Genomic DNA, 18,680 nt, shown 5'->3' with positions numbered 1-18,680 from the left:
CACCACTACTAATGATAACAATACACGCAGCGTAAAAATGTTACAGTTAAACTTAAATAATAGTAAAAAAAATACCAAATTGTTAATTTTAGGATACTTTAAATGAATCAGACCGGAGTAGTTCATGTTAAGTTGTTACGTTCTCCAAACCGCCAACTCGCTTAATGTGTATGTTTTATGCATATTTTTCTTATTTATCACATATTAACATATTTTAGTATTGCCCTATGATAGACTGGTACCCAGTCCAGGGTGGGTACTACTGGGAAGCTGGGATCCGCTTCAGCCCCCCGTGACCTTGAACTGCGTTCAATTGATTAAAGATAGCGGTGAGGCGGATTTTAAAAACGGCTATTTTGTAATTGACTGTCCGTTCGAGGAAGGTAGTTCTCTCTCTTTCACTGAAACTCTCTGAACTCACTTGCGCGTGTGTATGTCAGGGATTTACCGTAAACACGATAGTATGAGGGAAATGCTGTTGTGCCTTTTGAGTGCCTTGATTGTAATACTGTACATTCTTTTCTATATTGTATTTTGTGTCGACTTAAATCAGCATAGAACATCTAAGACTGAAACTACTTACCAGTAAGGAAAGAGTATGGTAAAAACATTTTGCTTGCGAGTTTAGCTCAATGTTTACGGTACATCATGGCGGCCTCCTTACCACTCGTGAGTTCTACTGGATCAACGCTAGCTTGAATGTTCTAGCACATTCGCGTACTTTGTCTAAAGGGGAGTTCACATACTTTTAAAAGACACAGCGAGCTTGCCCATCGATTCCACACCAATTATAGGACTCGTGTTAAGGTAAGTGGTGTTAAGACCCACGTTTTGTGATGAGACACCGTTGTTTTTGTGTGTTCGCTAACGTTAGTTATTAACATTTTAAATAACGCATTTCCCGCTGATTATCATTATTATTATTATGCCTCGTTTTCATCTCAGCGGTGCCCATCATGGCAGAAGACAAACAGACAAGGAGATATCCGCCGAACCTCCAGGGCGTCCTGCGGCTGGCGGTGGATGCTGGATCCGCCGCAGAGGGACATGAGCCCGTCGAGCCGATGTCAGAGGAGGTGAGGGGTGTGCTGGATGTTGGGAGGGATCCGGGGGCTTCAGGGCGCCTTGCTCACCTGAGCTAACGTAAACCACTGGGGACCGTAGGAAGCGTGTATTTAGTAAACAAATACTAGAAACATGTTTGTGATACAAGCACAGCTGAAAAGTATTAGATCCATGAGTCAGTCCGTGGACATCTTTTAGTTTATTGATTGTGATCACTCATTTTTACATTAAACGGCATAAATTCACTGTTTTCCCCTTCCTAGCATTTTAAGATTTTTATATTTTTCAAATCTCCAATGTTGAGAAGAACAACTTTGACTTTTGGACCAATTTTTTGTTGTATGAACGAAGACAACCTTCCATTAACCGTAATCAATGAACATTACTTGACTTGCACACTTTCTTTGTTGCAGAGGAAATTGTGGCTGAAAAACGCTCTAGCAGAAGTCTCCAAAGGGCAGATGGATGAAGTGGAGAAGATAAAGCAGTGCTTGGCCGTCTTAAGCCAGGTGGGGACGAGTGAAACGGCGGGAGAAGGAGAGGATGAGAAGGATGGAGATGATCGAGAAACAGCCTTTGAGATTCTGTCTGAGTTGTGTGAGAACCTGGACAATGCGAGAGGTTTGTAATAATTAGTATTATATATTTTTTCTTCCTAGCACTTGGAGGTTAGAATGGACCTAGAGCCAATAGCTACATGGAGGTGATGAACGTCAATTATATTTGTTGGCTCCATCCTAAGTGTGTACCCATGTTCCTCTACCTCACAGATCTAATGACTCTTGGTGGACTGCAACTGTGTACCTCCCAGTATCTGTGTCACGCTCAAAGCGGCCTGAGGTGGCGTGCTGCCCAGCTCATCGCTTCCTCTGCTCAGAACATGCCGGAGGTGCAGGTCCACCTGTTTACCATCGGGGCGCTGCCAAAGCTACTGCAGCTGACGGACTCAGACCCAGACCCCACCGTCCGAGTAAAAGCCCTCTATGCTGTGTCGTGTGAGTATCTTAAGACAGAGCTGCAAAAGTTAACTACAGCACACATTGCTTAATAGTGTTTACTTGCATTTTTATCAAAAGTGCTAATGGATTTTCTGACGGCACGGAGAGAGCGTTGAGCATTTGGCCTGGATCGTAATGCTTCCTGCATTCGTGTTGCTTTGTGTTCAGAATACTGTTCACCTCAGAACAGAGACGTGACCGTATCTGGTTGTGACTCTAGGTCTGATTCGGGAGCAGGAGGCAGTACTCCAGGCGTTCTTGTCCCACGATGGAGTCTCTGTGCTGATGCGAGCCATGCAATCTGACATCGAGAAGCTCAGGACCAAGTCGGCGTTCCTTCTGGTCAACCTGTTGACGTCACATCCAGAACAGAAAGGTACAAATGAGAGATGCATAAAAACTGGACAGTCCTCTTACATAAAACTCTGGATCTTTTTTTGTTTTGTTGTAAAAACCTTTTATTCACACATCTTGTAATATCACAGTACTTTAATTTCAGTCTGAGATTAATTACTATAAAAAGGTAAATATAAGAAAATAACTTTATATTGAACTTTAGTAAGGAGGGGACCTCTAGCCTTTCATTGTTAACCACTTTATAGGAGATTTTTTAAAACGACAAGGCATTCTTGGTTAAATAAAGGTTTAATAAAAATAACCAAAATCTAAATAGTTAATATAATATACTCCATTATGTTGAGTCACAACACATCTGTTTCTAGTTAGTTAATATTATTTGGCTGTTAAATTAGGGCATTGTGGAACTCTCCTTCACCAATACCAGTTTTCAATTAGCTGTGACTCACTGTGTGGAAATGACCAGAATCATTCTTTCATGTTTAAGCCATCAGGCTCTACTTAAACATTGCTTTCCTTATGTTTTTGCATTTCTTAAATTGTGTTAAGGGGCATCTTTAAAAGCTCAATCATCATTGAGTGAGTGATGTTCTTCTTCTCTTTGCTCTATGTAGCCTGTATAGTTTCACTTTGTGTCTTTAATGTTTTATCTGTTTGCTCGGCCCTGCAGACCCAGCTGTCTCCATGGGTATGGTACAGCAGCTGGTATCTATTTTGCGCACACCACACTCGCCTCTCCATGAACATGTGCTCGGCGCCCTCTGCTGGTAAGAAACACTGTCGACCCTTTTTTATTTCTCAAACAAGTGACATCAATTCATGGTTCACATTGATAATTGCACTCTTTTTCTTTCTTTCTGATATCTGGCTAGTCTGGTGGAGGACTGTCCACAGGGTCTCAAGGACTGCAGGAATCCTGCTCTGGGTCTGAAGGAGTTACTCAGACAGCGGTCAGGAGAGCTACAAGGAAAAGAAGAGAGTCAGGTATGTCCCGTCCTTGAATCTGATGCAGAAACCCGGTTCAAGTATTTTTGGAATTAAAAACTCAAATTTGGTTTTCTTATGTTAAAAAAAAAATGCTATTGCATGATGTCACACTTTTAATTCTAGTTTTTAAATGTTCAATAGTCTAGGTTTACGTTTAGGCCTTCTCCAGAAAACTTCATTTAAAGCCACACTTTTGTTTCCAACAGGAAGAACTGGACTTCTGTGAGCGAATGAGGCTTCTCTGTTTCCACGGGCAACAGTTGGACGACAATGGGATGGATCGCTGACGTCTTATTAACCTCACCTGTGTTGTTTCAGCGTGCAAACATGTAATGGAACATTCGTGATCTGGTCATGGATGTTTTGACTGTTAAGAACGATGCTGTCCATATTCTGCATGCAGGAACTGGATTTCGCTGTGTAGACCTGTAGAGTCTAGAATACCTTTCAAGCCAGATGTCATTTTAGTCCAGTTTTGTTCTTCACAATATCAGACCAAATACTCTCCCAAAATAATCTCCATCATTGGTATGTAATGTTTCCTAATTGAACTATTAATAGCTCCAGTCCAATGTTACATGTGAAAATTATCTTTAATTGTTGTAAATCAGGTTTTTCTGAAGGCTTGAGGTCAAATATTGTGATTTAATTTTTGTTGACTTGTATCTTATATCAGGAAAGAATGATGTTCATCCTTTATTTTACACCATATTTATTATAAACACAACAAATAGGTATATTTGTATACATATTATAGCCAGCCCACATGTTGAATACATTACCACCACATGCACAACCAACCCATAAACATTGATGTCATGCAAAATTGAAATATTTTGGCACAAATCACAGACTATTTGGTTTAATTTAGTTTTGTTTGTAGACTGTTGATTTTCAAAATGTGAGTATTTGTAATATTATTTTGGAAACACCAAGACGCAACCGATTTATAGGATCTATCACTTTTATCGGGTTGATCAAAAAACGTAATATTCTAAAAGAGGCTAGTTTAGGACCGCTTCCATTTTGCAATGTCGTCATTGCTGTTGGCTGCATTAACATCGCCCACGGCGATCAGCAGCTGTGCCAAATAATATGTTACCATGACAACGACGTGACCATGCTCCATCGGTGCGACCACTTTGAAAACTTGCAGAGCCAGTGACAGGTCAGACACCATGAAGACCAGACTTCCTAACAGCGTTGCCATGTTGCGGGTTCTGATGGCTAATGACCCCATCAGAACAATCAAGGCAATGTACACCCCGACAGCTGGAAGCAGTACACCCGAGTCTGGCGCCTTCTGCAGAAACGGATACATGTAGATGTAGAAACCACCTCCAATCATGAACAGGATCAGATACAGAGAACGAATCCAGATGGAAGAGGAGGAGGAGGAGGAATATGCCGAATAGCGACTGGAGAGGAAGGTGAATGAGTACAGCAGGTGAGCCACGCCGAATGCAGCCATTCCTGAAACGCATGGGTGAGATGTTAAGGACAAACATAGCAGGTAGGTCAAGTATTTGCAATATGCAAATCTTTGCTGGCTATTACCCTAAAAAGGCCATGCAAATCTGGTCTCTAATTATAAAGAAACCCCGCAAGATAAATTTAAAATGCCTCAATTTGTGCCTCTCATCTCTAATCTTCATAATAACAATCTGTATTCACATTTGAAATCTGCTGGAAACTGGACAAAAGCAGCATCCCAAATTGCATACGTTTTGTTTTTAGTACATTTACAAAGTACATACTGCTGCATGAGGCGTGCATTCAATTGGCACATACTACTTCGTCATAGCAACGCACCTTGAACGTTGACCCTCTTGCTCATATGTCTGCTGCGCTGAGGATTGTGGGTCAAACGCTATCTGGCATACATACTGCAAAATGTCCCAGGATGTAGTAGCCATCAGGGTATTGTCTATATACTGCATTTAACACACAAAATATTTTCTGGTATATGTATAGTAGTATGGTAACACTTTGCACGCATTGTTTCAAGTGTTCTAGACACTTTGGTTTTTCTGCAGACTCATGATGATCTATCAAGCTTTAGCGGGCTTTGGTTGAATCTAAGTAATCACTCAGTGGAGAGCAGAAGACGCGGAAAGCATTGGCTCAAACGCCATCACCTGATTTAGCTTCATATTGATTTTGTACATTTACTTCTTGTTATGCAATCCAGTCGATCGTGTTGTTTCTCAACTGAAACTCTGGACCCCGGAATTATTGCCCCATGCACCGAGAGGCGTTTCCACTGTCGGTCTGATAGCCAGAGATGAGACAAACTCTTGTGCAAACTCTTACCAGGCAGAAAAAGATCAGGCCACACTAAGCAGCAGTCACCAACAGCAGAGAATATCAATCCTCCCACCACACCGAGGACACTCTGACCGCCATTCCAGCTCAGCACTGCTGCAGCCAATAGGAGGACCGGTGCTGATTTGACACCTGCAGACATGATGGATGCAGATGAGTCAGGTGTCCACAGGTAGAAGAACAGAGCTGCGGACAAAAAGAAGGGCAAGAGAGAAAGGAGGAGAGCACAGGACTGATAGAGGGGAGGTGGGGGGGCAGATAGAAACGGGGAAACCAGTAACAACTTGAATTAGACTTATTATGAATTTCATCTTTTCCACATGGAGAAAGTGTTTGTATGTTAAACAACTGTTGGCCACTTATAAGTAAATTATTTTCACATACCATGTTTCTCCTCTGCCGCCTGTCGAAGGCATCTGTCTCAAGGATGTCCATCTTCTCAGAGTCAGCACTGTCGAGGTGTGAACTTGTCTTGTCTTCTCGACACCTTCTACTTTCGTCGGCCTTTGCAATCCCGTCGCCACATATAATCCTCAGAAGTTCTCGTCTTGTTCCCTTCCGTCTGGAATCTCTGCCACGTCTCTCAGTCTGTTGTCATTTCATGGCAGTGAACTGTGGACTGATCTTTGCTGTCTAATTGCTCTCTGATAATCAATGTTCTCCCCGCTTGGAGTTCTACTGGACAAATGTCTGACCTTTCACCTTTTCAGCTGGAATTTATTGCTGTCATTAACTCACGAGGACCAAAGTTGAACTTGTGGAAAACTCACGATAGAGGTTGATTTCTAACTGGTGAACGGGTTGATCGTTGGTAAAGACAAATCAATAGTGAGGAAATGGCCAGAAAGCGACTTCCTTTGGGAAAATTGTGCTTATCTCTAAACTTTGGGTGATGCAAAATCAAAGATAAAAGGTTCACTGATGTGTGTCAAGGTGAGCAACTTAAACTCCAACACCACTCAATTTTATTTAAATTAAAAAATATTTCAACAAATGTGCTATATGAAAGGTTTTAGGTGGGAAATCTTAAGCAAACAATTGCAAGAGTATAAGAAATTCTGAATGCATCTGGATTTGAAGTTTAAAGATGATGATGAAGTTGATAAAGGAGGAGCTCAGCATTTGACACATTTCACGGCTTGATGAAATAGCAATGATTAACTCTGGCCTCTCTGAGTCAGACTTTGCACTGTGCTTTCCCTCGAGTCCTGAAGTCACGGTCCAGCTCTCGGGAGAAACAAAGCTCTGCTCGGGTTTGGGATTATCAGGTGAGGAGAGCAGGTGTTGTACTGGTAACAATAGGGCATAGAAGCAATGCTTTTGACCGTATCTGCTGTAGATACCACATGTATATATATGTGTGTGTGTTGGTTTACGTTCAAGTCTTTATAAGTTTTATGTTCTTTTCCCAGGACATCTCCTCGGTCAGTAAATCACATGGATACCAGCTCGTTCTCTCAAAGGATTGGAGTTGTAGGCTACGGGCATTTAGGTCTGAACCCTCCCGTACTTCAAACACACTGTCTGACATACCAAGGTCTTTTGTTTAAGTATGTTCATAACGTGTGTGTGTGTGTGTGTGTGTGTTTGCTTCAGGGCAATACCTGGTCGAGAGGATCCTTAAAGATGGAGATGCTCTCGGTCTTACGTTGGCTTTTGTTTGGAACAGAAATCCTGACAAGCTGAAAGGTTTTGTTCCCGATGAACTCATACTTTTGGACCTATCATCGTTTGCAGACAGGTACAAAAAAAAAATCACATGATATAAATATACATTAGTGTTGTATATGATCTCTGTGCTGCCATAGAAAACATGCATGAAGAAGTTTTATAAAACCTTTATGCAAAACTATGTTTTTCACAGGCGATGTGATGTGATTGTAGAGGTGTGCCATCCTCACATAGTGAAGGAATTTGGCCTTCACTTCCTGTCTCGGTCTCATTTCCTGGTAAGCTTCTCCTCTGTTGGTGCAGGAAATATTTAATGTTAGTATTATTATTATTTAATGTTATATAGAGAGATTGTCGATTGTGTGGGATGGGTAAAATGCAGAGAACAATTTCCTGTATGTGTAAAATAATACCTGGCAATAAAAATGGCTTCTTCTTCTTTGCATCCCGTGTTTCGGTTCTTTAAGTTATTGCAATCTTTTGGGTACTTTGTATTTTAGGGATTGCATGTTCATGTAACTAACTATGTAATTACATAAAAGGAGAACACATGAGCGGACACAAAGTTTCAGCAGTTTTTAACGTTAATCACAGAATTATCACATCCCTCAGGTGGGCTCTCCTTCTGCCCTTTCTGATCCTGATCTGAACCAGAAGCTGCATCGGGCGGCTCGGCAGCACAGCAGGACACTCTACGTCCCCAGTGGCGCATTGTGGGGAGGCCAGGACATCCAGAGGCTGAATGACAGTGGAGCCTTGAAGGTACAATAACACCAGGGAGGTGCAGGTGTGAAAAGGCACGCGGTGGCCCATCTTCACGCGGTTTAAGAATGAAAGAATGAGAATGAATGAAAGTGTTAATGTTGGTGTTAAACTGTTTTTCTTGACTTGTTTTCAGGCTCTGTTCATAAGAATGTCCAAGCATCCTTCCTGCTTCCGGCTGACTGGAGACGTCCTCTCTGATTGGACGGAGCAAGAGGGCCGGCGTGTTTTATTCAGAGGCTCGGTGGCGGAGTTGTGCCCGCTCGCTCCGAACAACGTCAACACCATGGCAGCGGCGGCGGTTGCAGCAGGAACACTCGGCTTTGCTGGTGTTCAGGGAGAGATCGTGTCCGACACAGCGTGAGTCCTACTAAGAAGCAGGTCGAGTGCATGCAGCCTTTTCGTTTCTGTTTAAATCACATCCTCTCCACGCCACAGGTTAAGGGACTATCACGTGGTGGAGGTGGAGGTGACTGGGCCAAATGGCTTTTCAGTACACACAGTGAGGAGGAATCCAGCCAAACTCGGAGCTGTAACCGGCAGTGCAACATACAACTCCTTCTGGAATAGTTTACTAGGTGAGTCCTTTACGAGAGTGGAAGGACCCAATCGAAAAATACCCAGTCATGAGGGCAATGATTTAGTGTGTCATACAATGTTCAATTATGAGTATGAAATGCAAATAAGTCAAATGCTAGTAATTCTGCTGTGACCCTTTGTAATTTTTCTTTTTTTTAGTTTGCAAAGGTCACGGGGGCCGAGTTTACTTGTGCTGAAACAGATGAGAACTCTGCAGGATTCACTACTACCACGAATCAATAAGATCCAGTTCAATCAGTGCGGATGGTGTCACTGGATCATTACGTTACTTGAAAACCTTGAATATGTTTGTTACAATAAACTGCATGCAAAGAACAAAAGAGAAAGTGATCATTTGTAAAAACACCAATAGCTATACACATACATTTTATCTTTATTAGTTATTCTGATTGTAACAGATAAAACTCTCACAGAGGGGGCGTATGCGCATGGTCACATCATTTTCCTCTTCTATTGCAACAAGCCTATGATGGAGTCTTGACAAATTCCGACATCTCTTACGTCTTTTCTCCAAAAACATTGTTAGCACCTCATTCCCCTGCACACCTCTATTATAATACTTTTTGAAACAGGCAACCAAGGAAGCAGACGGATAAAGAGGGTGAGGTTTGTGAATTGGTGATTTTGCCACTGAATGGCTGCAATACAATAATGTACAGAACAAAGATGAAATAACACAAACTATTCTCAGAATGAGAAAACAAAAATGTTTTACGGGGTTTCTGATGCCATTTGTTTTACATTTCCATTCTGAGAAGATGTGTAGTGATCAAGGCATTTGAAAGAAAGAAGAGAAAAGATGCTACAAGGTGGACAGTTCTTTTCAAAGCTCTGCATTGTCGCCATCACAGTTTTAGGCCAAACGCAAGTAAAGAACTGGTACTCAGCGCAAAGGACAGTCGTCACATGAGTCTTAAACAGGGAAATTAGCTTTGAATTAGTCCAGATTAACCTCTGACATAAAGGAGGGTTGTAATCCATCCCTGCTCTGACCCACGTCAAGTATTAGAAAAACAACTCCCAGCTACTCTAAATAATCCTCCATTATTGTTTTAAACCTACAGTGTGTTGTCAGGTGTTAACACTACAAAAGTCAGCCATTGATGAATGTCGAGCTGTCATTTAGCCCTTTCTAGCTGCTGCATTTACTCCTCAAAGTAAATCACATCACTGGCTGCACTGCTGGTGGAACTGAAACAATACCAGAAAAATAGCAAACGAACAGCTATTTTCATAAAACTCTGAGGTACAAACAGGTTTGGAAGACACTGACAGTGAGGCAAATTTCACAACGGGCAGATATTAAATGTGACGCATTCACACAGCTATATAGTACAAAGATGACTTAAAACGATTGCGACAGTTTCACTAGTGAGGTTCAGCATGTATATATAAATCTATTCAGCTCTCAGTTTTTCGCAAAACCACCGTTTCCATTGGCCCCCAGAACAACCGAAGACTTATTTTTGAATGGCAGAGCGGTGGGCTGGCGGATGTTTAGCCGGTCCTTTTCTGCCTCCAGGTCCTCGTCGTAGCGCTCTTCGTCCTCACCCTCGCTGTGATGGGGGGAAGAATGGCGGGACAGCGCTGGAGAGGGAGGCACGGAGGCTGGTCGAGGGTAACGGAAACCCGAGGTCTGAGGGCGAGAAACAAAAGACTAGTACAACAAATAGTAGGAAGATGTTGCGTTTCTCTCATCCAAACACACATGTTAACTTACTGAGGTGGGCTCATGAAGTTCATACATGTAATCGTCAGGGAAGGCCTTGGCCAGAGCCATGTGACGGGCAGCTATGTAATACTGGTTCAGAAAACAAAGGGGGATAAAAAACAGCATTAAATCAACCTTGAATTTGAGCAATGAACAAAAGAAAATATGACAGCGAGATTTTGAATCTGACCCTGCCGAGATATCTCCAGTCCAAAAGATCGCTCAGACGCTCAGTCCGGTTCCTCTGGATGATCCGCTGACGGCGGCTCTGCTTGCAAAACTGAAACAGGAAGGACGTGAGCTGGTTACACGACTCGTCGACCCCCCGAAACCGACGGTCAAGGATGTAGATACCTGCAAAAAAGAAACAGCGGTTATCACCTTGCATCTTTAAAAAAAAAAAAAAAGAAGAAACTTTGAGTCAAACAGAAAGTAGGAGAAACCCACCATATGCGGAGGGGTCGGCTATGTGCTCTTCCATGAAACAGCCAAAGCCTGACAGGTTAGTTGAGATCGAGGGAATCCCCATAACTGTGCACTCCGCTGAGGGTCAGATTAATAGTTAATACTCCACAATAAACCCAAACACATAAATACCCCTCGTCAGAGTCCTACCAGGTGTGTAGCCCCACGGCTCGTAGTAAGAGGGGAAGACGCCCAGGTGGCAGCCTCTTACAAACTCCTCGTAATCCATTGGAAGGAGAGGAGAGGTAGACGAAAGGAACTCAGGATGGAAGATAATCTAAAAAAGGAGGAAGAAGCCATTTGGTGTCCGGAGTAACAGCAAACAGAAGCAACAAACGGTGATTCTCGGCCACAACACGAGAAAACAAAACCCCCACGGATTAAAACCAAGTTTACCGTATGAACGCAAACTCATCTGTTCGCTGGCATCACGTACATTTTTTGCGGCCGTTTACGGACTGCAGACAGCCGCCCTCACCTTGACGCGGTCGGCGGAGCTGTTGAAGAGGCCGATGCGGCGGACGCAGTTCAGGATGGGGTCGCCGCTGTCCTCCAGCATGTTGTGGGTGCAGATCGGAGGCTGGCACTGCCTCTGAGTCGCGAAGATGGCGCGTTTCATTATGGTCAAATCGTCCTTGTCCAGAATCTTGGACACGTCTGGCAGCTGCCCACTGATGAAGACAACATGTTTTAGGGATTGTAAAAAGATAATTTATGAGCATTAATAAACCTTTTTAACGTTTATTATCTTACACTAGAAGTGATTCATATAGTTTCTTTCCGAAACGTTCCTTCACAGTCTGAGCAGTGTCCCTGTCGGGGAAAACAAACACCAAAAAGACAACGCACGGGTTATTAGATCATCTCTAAATACTTTTCCATGTGGGTGAGTGGAGCATTTTTGCTGCTTCAACAAGAAAAGAATCTTCACCAGAGTTGTTTCCTGACTGCTTGGCCCTTCAAGGTCTCCACATTGAAGTTGTTTGTCCGAGCTGGCATGATGAAGAACGCAATCACGGTCACGTCACTGTGATTGACCTGAAACAGTCGGACCGTACAGGAATGTGGGTTTGCGTCTTTCGCCAGCCAAGACGCACCATTGTCCTCGTCCGCACAACCGCACGCTTACCCTCAGAAGATAGTTGAGTCTGGCTAAAGCTTCCAAGAAGATGTCGGCTCCTTTGTTGGAGAACTCATACCTTCCGGCAATGAAGAGGAACAAGCACTTGTCCAGGTTGAAGTCGAGGTGCCTGGTGGTCGAACAAAAAAAAAACAACTAAATGTAACAGTGGCTGAATGAGAGAAGCGCTTACAATGAAATGCAATTCAGCGATGCGTGTCGGACCCGTAGAAGTGTCCCCTGACGAACTCCTGAATCCGATTCTTGCTCTGAGCGTGGAGGTTTTGGAACTCGTGCACAGCGGAGAACTTCTTCACGTTGAGCCCGTTAGGAGTGACGATGTCTGTTTGCAATGAGAGCGGTGAAGGGCATTAAATGGTGAATGACAAGCTCAATGCATTGAAACATTCAGTAAGAAATACATAGACATCCTTGCACAGCCAAGGCCTGCAGTGTCTGGCCAGTGACAGATGACCATTAAAATCACCTCCACACACCTGGTGCCCTCTTGAGCAGGTGCTCCGCCTCAATGGCTGTGATCTGTGACACTGTGGTGAAGACATGAGCACAGTGAGCAGCCGCCCGCTCCAGACAGTAGCGGTGGTAAATCTGTCTGTCGCCTGCTTCCTTATCCAGGTTGAACTGAAGGGACACAAACGGGAGAGAAACGTTGGGTTTGACGAAGTGTACATTTCTTTTTGATCAGTCTGGTCTGTTAAATCTCCACCGTCTATCGTTTCGTTTTTGCGTCATCACAATGCTGCGTGATGCACACAGTAGGGACACGCACCTCTGAAAGTTTGTTATAGAAGTCCACACTTCCGGCACACAGGTATCGCCCCAGCAGCGTGGCATGGGTGGTGAAGATGGTTGCGACGGGCAGCTGTCTGTGTCTACACAACACTAAGCCCAGGCCGGCCAACCACTCGTGGAAATGGGCCACGATGTGCGGGGGCTCCTCACTCTGGGCTGCGTACTGACATATGGGAGAAAACAGAGGTGATATGGATTACACTGATACACAGAGAGATCAACGGCTCTATCCGTCTCCTTTCTGCACGCTCTTCAAATTCTCCTTTTGTGCTTTATTGAAGTTCTTCTGCCTTGTTGCTGACCTCTCCCAGGAGCCAGGCAGTGAGGAAGCCAAACAGCACGGCGTCGTTGGCCTCGCGGTCAAACCACGGCACGCCGATGTCACAGAGGTCCCACAGTTCCCTCTTCCAGCTGTCAAGAGACCAGGCGGTAAAGGCAACGTCGATCAGAACAACGTAGGGACTTCCCTCGATGAGCCAGCGTCCAAAGTAGACCTGCAGGGAAGAAAAAAAAAAAGGAGAAAAGTGAGAGTTGTCAAATAAACTTGACTTCTTTATGCCACGCATTACCCCAAAATCACTTTTTTTTTTGCATTAATCTGTAACGTGCATTTGCGCTTCCCGACTAAAGGTTGTGTGGTTCAATGCAAACCAGATAAAGTTCACTGAAAAGGCTGCGCTTTAAAAAGTGGCCCCTCCGTTAGCCTTGACCCAGAACTCCACTGTACTCAGAGTGACACAGCACAAAGCTTCAAAACGGCCGCGCACACACTGACCATCTATTTCTGGAGTGTGTGGGTTTTTTTGAGACAGAGAGACACTTGTACAACCTCTAACCTTTGAGAGGAAATGTCACTGGGTTTAGAGACGCGGCCTATATGCATGAAAGAGGGGCCGAGCTTTAAACCGGGTCTGTAAGAGTAATTCACATTTACCACAAATTGCAGAATCTCAGCCTATAAACCCTCCCGACTATTCCTCGGGGTGAAATGTGCGAATTTAACTCCCGAGGCGTCTACGTATTGACCGCGTGCATGTGGCAGTACCTTACACCCACTGGAGTTCATCTTGTCAATGGTTCTCTTCAGCACGGGGTTGGTGGGCTCGATCAGCTCCACCTGAGTGCGCACGTTGCTCTCCACGTAAGGGCCCACCAGGAAATAGTTCTCCCCCCATTCCTCCGCGGTCAGACGGGCTTTGGTCTGGATGACGGTGTAGATGCCTCCAACTTCACACACGCAAGCACACAAAGTAGAGACGAAGATATACAATTTAAAAAAATGAATAAATGTGATTCATTATGGGGACAACAAGAATTTACCTGAAGGTGATACATCGAAACTACAAATTTTGTTTTCATAACATTACATTTATTAAGTTGAGGCTTTTTATTGAAGCGACTTGAAAAGCGCAACATGTGTTTCAACATTTACCTACAGAAATAGTTTCTTTTCAAAAACTAAAAATAATGCAGACAAATGTACTCAAGTCAGGACCGAATTCCTGCACACACACACACGCACACACGCACACACTTGCCTTTGTTAGCGACCTCCCACGCAATTTCAAAAAGAACTGCGTCCTCCAACTCAAACTCCTCGTCCCAATCCTCCATCCCCGAGAGGGACGTGACGGAGAGGCTGCGAGCCAGCGGCATGCTGGGTAAACATAGAACACACTCCGCTGAGAGAGGGTCACCTTTCCACTGTGTGTACACCGTGCATGACACTCGTGACTTATATAGTACTACTTGTTTACCACAGGGTATTGTGACTTGTGAGCAATTGACAAATGGAACCAGGCTTTTTACATCAAAACCCATTTTAGATTATTTTTTTTACGTTGACTTTGTGATACAAAAACATAAATTGCGTCTGCCAGATTCTCTGAGAACAGTATCAGGAAAACCGTAAATGGCACATTGTCCAACAGTGTGACCGTTTGAAAGTCTGTCATCAACCAACCGTACATCCTATTTCGCAAAACTATTACAAGACGTGGTGTGAACACAGCCTCCCTCGATTATATTACCATGATAAAAATCCTCTCTGTAAACCGGTTTGAATTTGTCGTCAATTATTTTTTAAAGGTTTGATTACTAAAGTTCTCCCTTTGCAATATACTGGGTTTCAAACATTTAAAATGTTCTGGTGACTTTAGAAATCCAACCTTTGGCTGTTATTATGGGAAAGTCAGTACAAACAAACACCTCTTAAGAGGTACATTGATTGCTAGATAAGCGATTGGTCAAAGCGATTGGTCAAACTGTCTGACACACACAGACACGTTAAAAGTTTGCTCTGTGAAACTGAATTAATGCACCAGATATGAGTTACAGTGACCATTACGGCTGTCAATGCATTCGACTTGCAGCCTAAACTGCAGAAAAGATTCACACGCCTTTAATTATCCAGCTTCCCATTCGTCCTGGCATGAGGAGTGCATTCCTGCTGACTGAAAGTGTAAGATCCACTGGAAATACAACTCTGCATTAGGTTTCTGCTCGCAAAAATGTTGCAACGTCCTGAACAACTGCGGGAGTGTCATGGGAGAGGAGGCAACAAGGCACATAACGTGGGCACGAATCAGGTAGAAACTTGATCCAGCCGATATGCTGCTGTGAAATGTTGAAATTGTGTCAGACGTGTGTAAAAACCACGGAAACCAACCAGTGCAAGAACACTGTATTAAAACACAGACCGCCTTCACCTGCACGACAATCCATTCCACAACCGATGAGCCTCGGTAGTGGGGTTCTTGCTTAGATTGGATTTCTGGATTTCAACTTCTGAAGGATTCAGAGTGGTGAAAACATCTCAAATAAACTTCTAGACATGGCCAAGAAAAGTAAAAAATACTTTTTTCAGAGGAGAGAAAGTTTTTTTCTGCAAAGACATTTAAGGAAAGGATCACGTTGGGGGTCCAAACCATCCTTCGGATGGGGGGGGGGGGGGGGGGGGGCGGCGCTCCCCTCACCTGTTGGACATCAATTTACGGATGCGATATAATAAACTTCTGACGCACGCGCGGACAGTCAGCAACAACCATCACACCGATAGAAATGTCATACACTTCCACTTGAACGGCTCACTAGGGCCTCGGGTCTGCGGGGAAGACAAGACCCAAATGAGGCAACGGGACACGCGCTGCACGTCGGCTTCGGGCAGCGGCTGCAGGCGACAACGGGACAACAGGACACCCCCACCCAAAAAACAACACAACAACAGCTCGCAGACCTCCCGGCACGTACGCACGCTGTCGTCACGTTTCCCGGTGAGCGGAGCAGCGAACGTGACATCGAGCACCTACAGCAGCTGCGCTCGCGCACAGAGGACAGCGCGTCCCGGTGCGCGCGCCCGTCCGTCGAGGAAGTATTTTAAAATAGCGCCATTTTGGGAGAAAAAAAGCAAAAGACAAAGATTTCTACTCACCTTTCGGTTATGTCTCTACTTCACGAAGATGGGCAACGCATTGGCGGCTGCCTCGGTCAATCCGGCGAGATGTACGCAGCCGGGAGGGAGGAGAAGGAGGCGGATTTAAGGCTGACAGCCTTCACATTGGTCCGGTGCCTCGGCTGTCAGATCGCGGGGACGGAGACGCCCACGGCCGGGCCTCGCATGCAGGAAGGAGATGGGATTGGTGAGGTGTCCACTGCATTATTGATGAGCTTCGTTGCTACTGGCCCCGGCCTCCGCTTGGTGACGGGGAATTGGGCGTTTCAGCCCGGCCGAAGGACGCAATAGGCTGCGCGGAGGTTGTATGGCAGTTGGTTAAATATTATTTCATCCATACAAAAGAGGGGAGTCGAGGGAAACCAGGCATGCGTTTTCTCCAAAGAGGAGGTTGGGGGGGGGGGAGTTATTTATAATGTCTTCGTGACCAGTGACATTAAGACACCCAACCCTCTGCATATCTCTGTGTTCTGTCATGCATTGACCCTTTCCACCGGGTGCCATTTGTTAACCCCCCCCCCCACAACCTTCCATCCCCAAATAGCCTTAACACATGGTATATATTGGTAAGTCTGTGGTTAAGATAAGATAAAACAAGTCCCACAGCAGGGGAATTTGCACAATGACAGCAGCGTGGTGGATAGTGCAAACAGTCATTGGTAGAAACATGAAAACATTAATAAATCCTTAAAAAACAGCAAAAACAAACTGGTTGTTAATATTGCACAATGGATTGAACCGAATATTCACATCGCACAGTAGGCTGCATTGGATTTATATTGCATGTGAATGAATAAATGAATGAGGAATTGTCCCTTTTTGTGTGGTCTTTTGGGAGCAGTGTTGGTCTAACAGTGGCAGGAAGGAAGGACCTGCGCTATCTCTCCTTCAAACTGCTTAGCAATCGAGATGCTTGTCTAGAGTGTGACGAGGAAAAGGAGCAAGAAAGGTTTGTTGGGGGCCCCGTGCTGCAGGACACAAAGTCCGCACGTACTGTGGACGGCTGGTCAGGTCATAATTGTCCCTCGGTGTTGAAGACACTGGAAATAGAGAAAAAAAAACATGATTCCCGAAGTGCTTCCAGCTTTAGCAACTGAGAGAGGCATATATGTAGAAGGTAGATGACGGAGTCATCCACCCCGATGCCATGTTAGTAATCAAACTGAAGTTGGTCCATTGATGGGCTCTCCAGGGGTCGGAGATTGACATGAACTTTTCCAAGGTCTTCATCAGGTTTAACGTCGGTTCCACTGGCCTTCGTTTGGTTAGGGCCATGGGGTGCGCTGTCTTTGGCACCGGCACCAAACAGGACATTTTCACACAGCTGTGGTTTGAAGATGTTCTTCAATATTCCACGAAGCTGGAGAGGCACTGAGCAGATACCATCTGGCCCTGCAGCCTTTCTCGCCTTGATATTCTCCAGTTCTTTCTTTGCCTTGGTTATTGTGAAAGGACAAAACGGGGGTAGAGGTTGTGTGTTTAAGGTTGGTGTTGGGGGCTGTGCTTTGAACAAGAGCAGTGTTTGTTGAGGGTGGAAGGGTGCTGAATGTTGTGGAAAGGGGGATGGGGGTTGGGGGTTGGGCAATACACAGTTGCCGGCAATAAGGGTTGCAGAAGCAGGGAGGACTGGATAGGGGGAAGGGAGGATGACCGATCCTCAAATCTGTTGAAGAATGTGTTCAGAACATTCATCCACGTATTGTGTCCAACAGGTTGGGAATTGGGTTTCTTGTGGCTAGGCATGGTTTTGAGGCCCCTCCAGACCTCACTGATGTTATTCTGCTTCAACTGATCCTCCATTTTCATCCTATCTGTTTTTCCCTTCCCTGATCCGTTTCCTCAGTTCACTCTGCACAGTCGTTAGCTTCTTCACATTACTTGTTGGAAGGAGAAGTGATGAGGTGCTTCCTTGGTGTTGCCGTTGAGAAGGATCAGGCATGATTAAAATCACAGGAGAGGAGGAGGAGAGCATTTAGATGTTGTATCTACAGCCTGCATGTTGCTGAGTGGCTACGGCCGCCTCAGTGTTAGCAGAGGGGAGAATATACGCATTTGTGAACTGTGACCTTTGACTGTGTGTGCTTATCTGTGTACAGAGGCCCTGAAAGAAAACCCTGGGACAATCTTTTATTGAAATACACTGACACACATGGATCCAGTGTATTTGTTTTTGACTATCAATTTATTTGTGGGATTTAACATTTTTAATTGAGTTTCAAGTGAATGATCATAACCCAGAATTATAGAATATGGGCTATATTAATGTGATAAGTGTGTCAGTGACTGAAGTGTTGTGTTTTTAAACCCCTGCATGCACCTAATTAGCTCTGAAACCTCTCCTGCAAAGGATATTTG

At 44.5% G+C, this 18,680-nt stretch overlaps 4 protein-coding genes across 4 annotated transcripts; 2 read left to right on the top strand and 2 right to left on the bottom strand.

The window, feature by feature from the left end:
* The first annotated feature begins 259 nt into the window (after positions 1 to 259).
* On the top strand, positions 260 to 4,253 carry hspbp1 (HSPA (heat shock 70kDa) binding protein, cytoplasmic cochaperone 1). The gene is made up of 8 exons (XM_040189967.2): positions 260 to 807; positions 946 to 1,076; positions 1,479 to 1,686; positions 1,836 to 2,060; positions 2,284 to 2,439; positions 3,091 to 3,187; positions 3,293 to 3,404; positions 3,614 to 4,253. Exons 2-8 carry the CDS (start codon positions 957 to 959, stop codon positions 3,692 to 3,694), a joined length of 999 nt encoding a protein of 332 aa, XP_040045901.1. The 5' UTR covers positions 260 to 807; positions 946 to 956; the 3' UTR covers positions 3,695 to 4,253.
* On the bottom strand, positions 4,103 to 6,251 carry tmem86b (transmembrane protein 86B). The gene is made up of 3 exons (XM_040189969.2): positions 6,117 to 6,251; positions 5,721 to 5,964; positions 4,103 to 4,880 (listed from the first exon to the last, which is right to left on the bottom strand). Exons 1-3 carry the CDS (start codon positions 6,165 to 6,167, stop codon positions 4,417 to 4,419), a joined length of 759 nt encoding a protein of 252 aa, XP_040045903.1. The 5' UTR covers positions 6,168 to 6,251; the 3' UTR covers positions 4,103 to 4,416.
* Positions 6,252 to 6,416: 165 nt separating this feature from the next.
* aspdh (aspartate dehydrogenase domain containing) lies at positions 6,417 to 9,085 on the top strand. Its single transcript, XM_040189968.2, has 8 exons — positions 6,417 to 7,000; positions 7,145 to 7,224; positions 7,329 to 7,473; positions 7,597 to 7,681; positions 8,016 to 8,165; positions 8,302 to 8,525; positions 8,604 to 8,743; positions 8,904 to 9,085. The coding sequence occupies exons 2-8, from the start codon at positions 7,170 to 7,172 to the stop codon at positions 8,939 to 8,941; spliced, it is 837 nt and encodes a 278-aa protein (XP_040045902.2). The 5' UTR covers positions 6,417 to 7,000; positions 7,145 to 7,169; the 3' UTR covers positions 8,942 to 9,085.
* Positions 9,086 to 9,118: 33 nt separating this feature from the next.
* On the bottom strand, positions 9,119 to 16,797 carry gys1 (glycogen synthase 1 (muscle)). Its single transcript, XM_040189965.2, has 16 exons — positions 16,305 to 16,797; positions 14,413 to 14,531; positions 13,920 to 14,101; positions 13,177 to 13,368; positions 12,852 to 13,037; positions 12,559 to 12,703; positions 12,287 to 12,404; positions 12,071 to 12,191; positions 11,873 to 11,979; positions 11,695 to 11,754; positions 11,420 to 11,612; positions 11,092 to 11,218; positions 10,924 to 11,019; positions 10,667 to 10,830; positions 10,486 to 10,566; positions 9,119 to 10,401 (listed from the first exon to the last, which is right to left on the bottom strand). The coding sequence occupies exons 2-16, from the start codon at positions 14,528 to 14,530 to the stop codon at positions 10,174 to 10,176; spliced, it is 2,118 nt and encodes a 705-aa protein (XP_040045899.1). The 5' UTR covers position 14,531; positions 16,305 to 16,797; the 3' UTR covers positions 9,119 to 10,173.
* Positions 16,798 to 18,680: the final 1,883 nt, after the last annotated feature.

This window comes from Gasterosteus aculeatus, chromosome 11 (assembly GCF_964276395.1).
Source record: "Gasterosteus aculeatus chromosome 11, fGasAcu3.hap1.1, whole genome shotgun sequence".
Classification (NCBI taxonomy): domain Eukaryota; kingdom Metazoa; phylum Chordata; class Actinopteri; order Perciformes; family Gasterosteidae; genus Gasterosteus; species Gasterosteus aculeatus.
The sequence above is the reverse complement of the archived record's forward strand: the minus strand, read 5'-3'. Positions and strand labels throughout refer to the sequence as shown.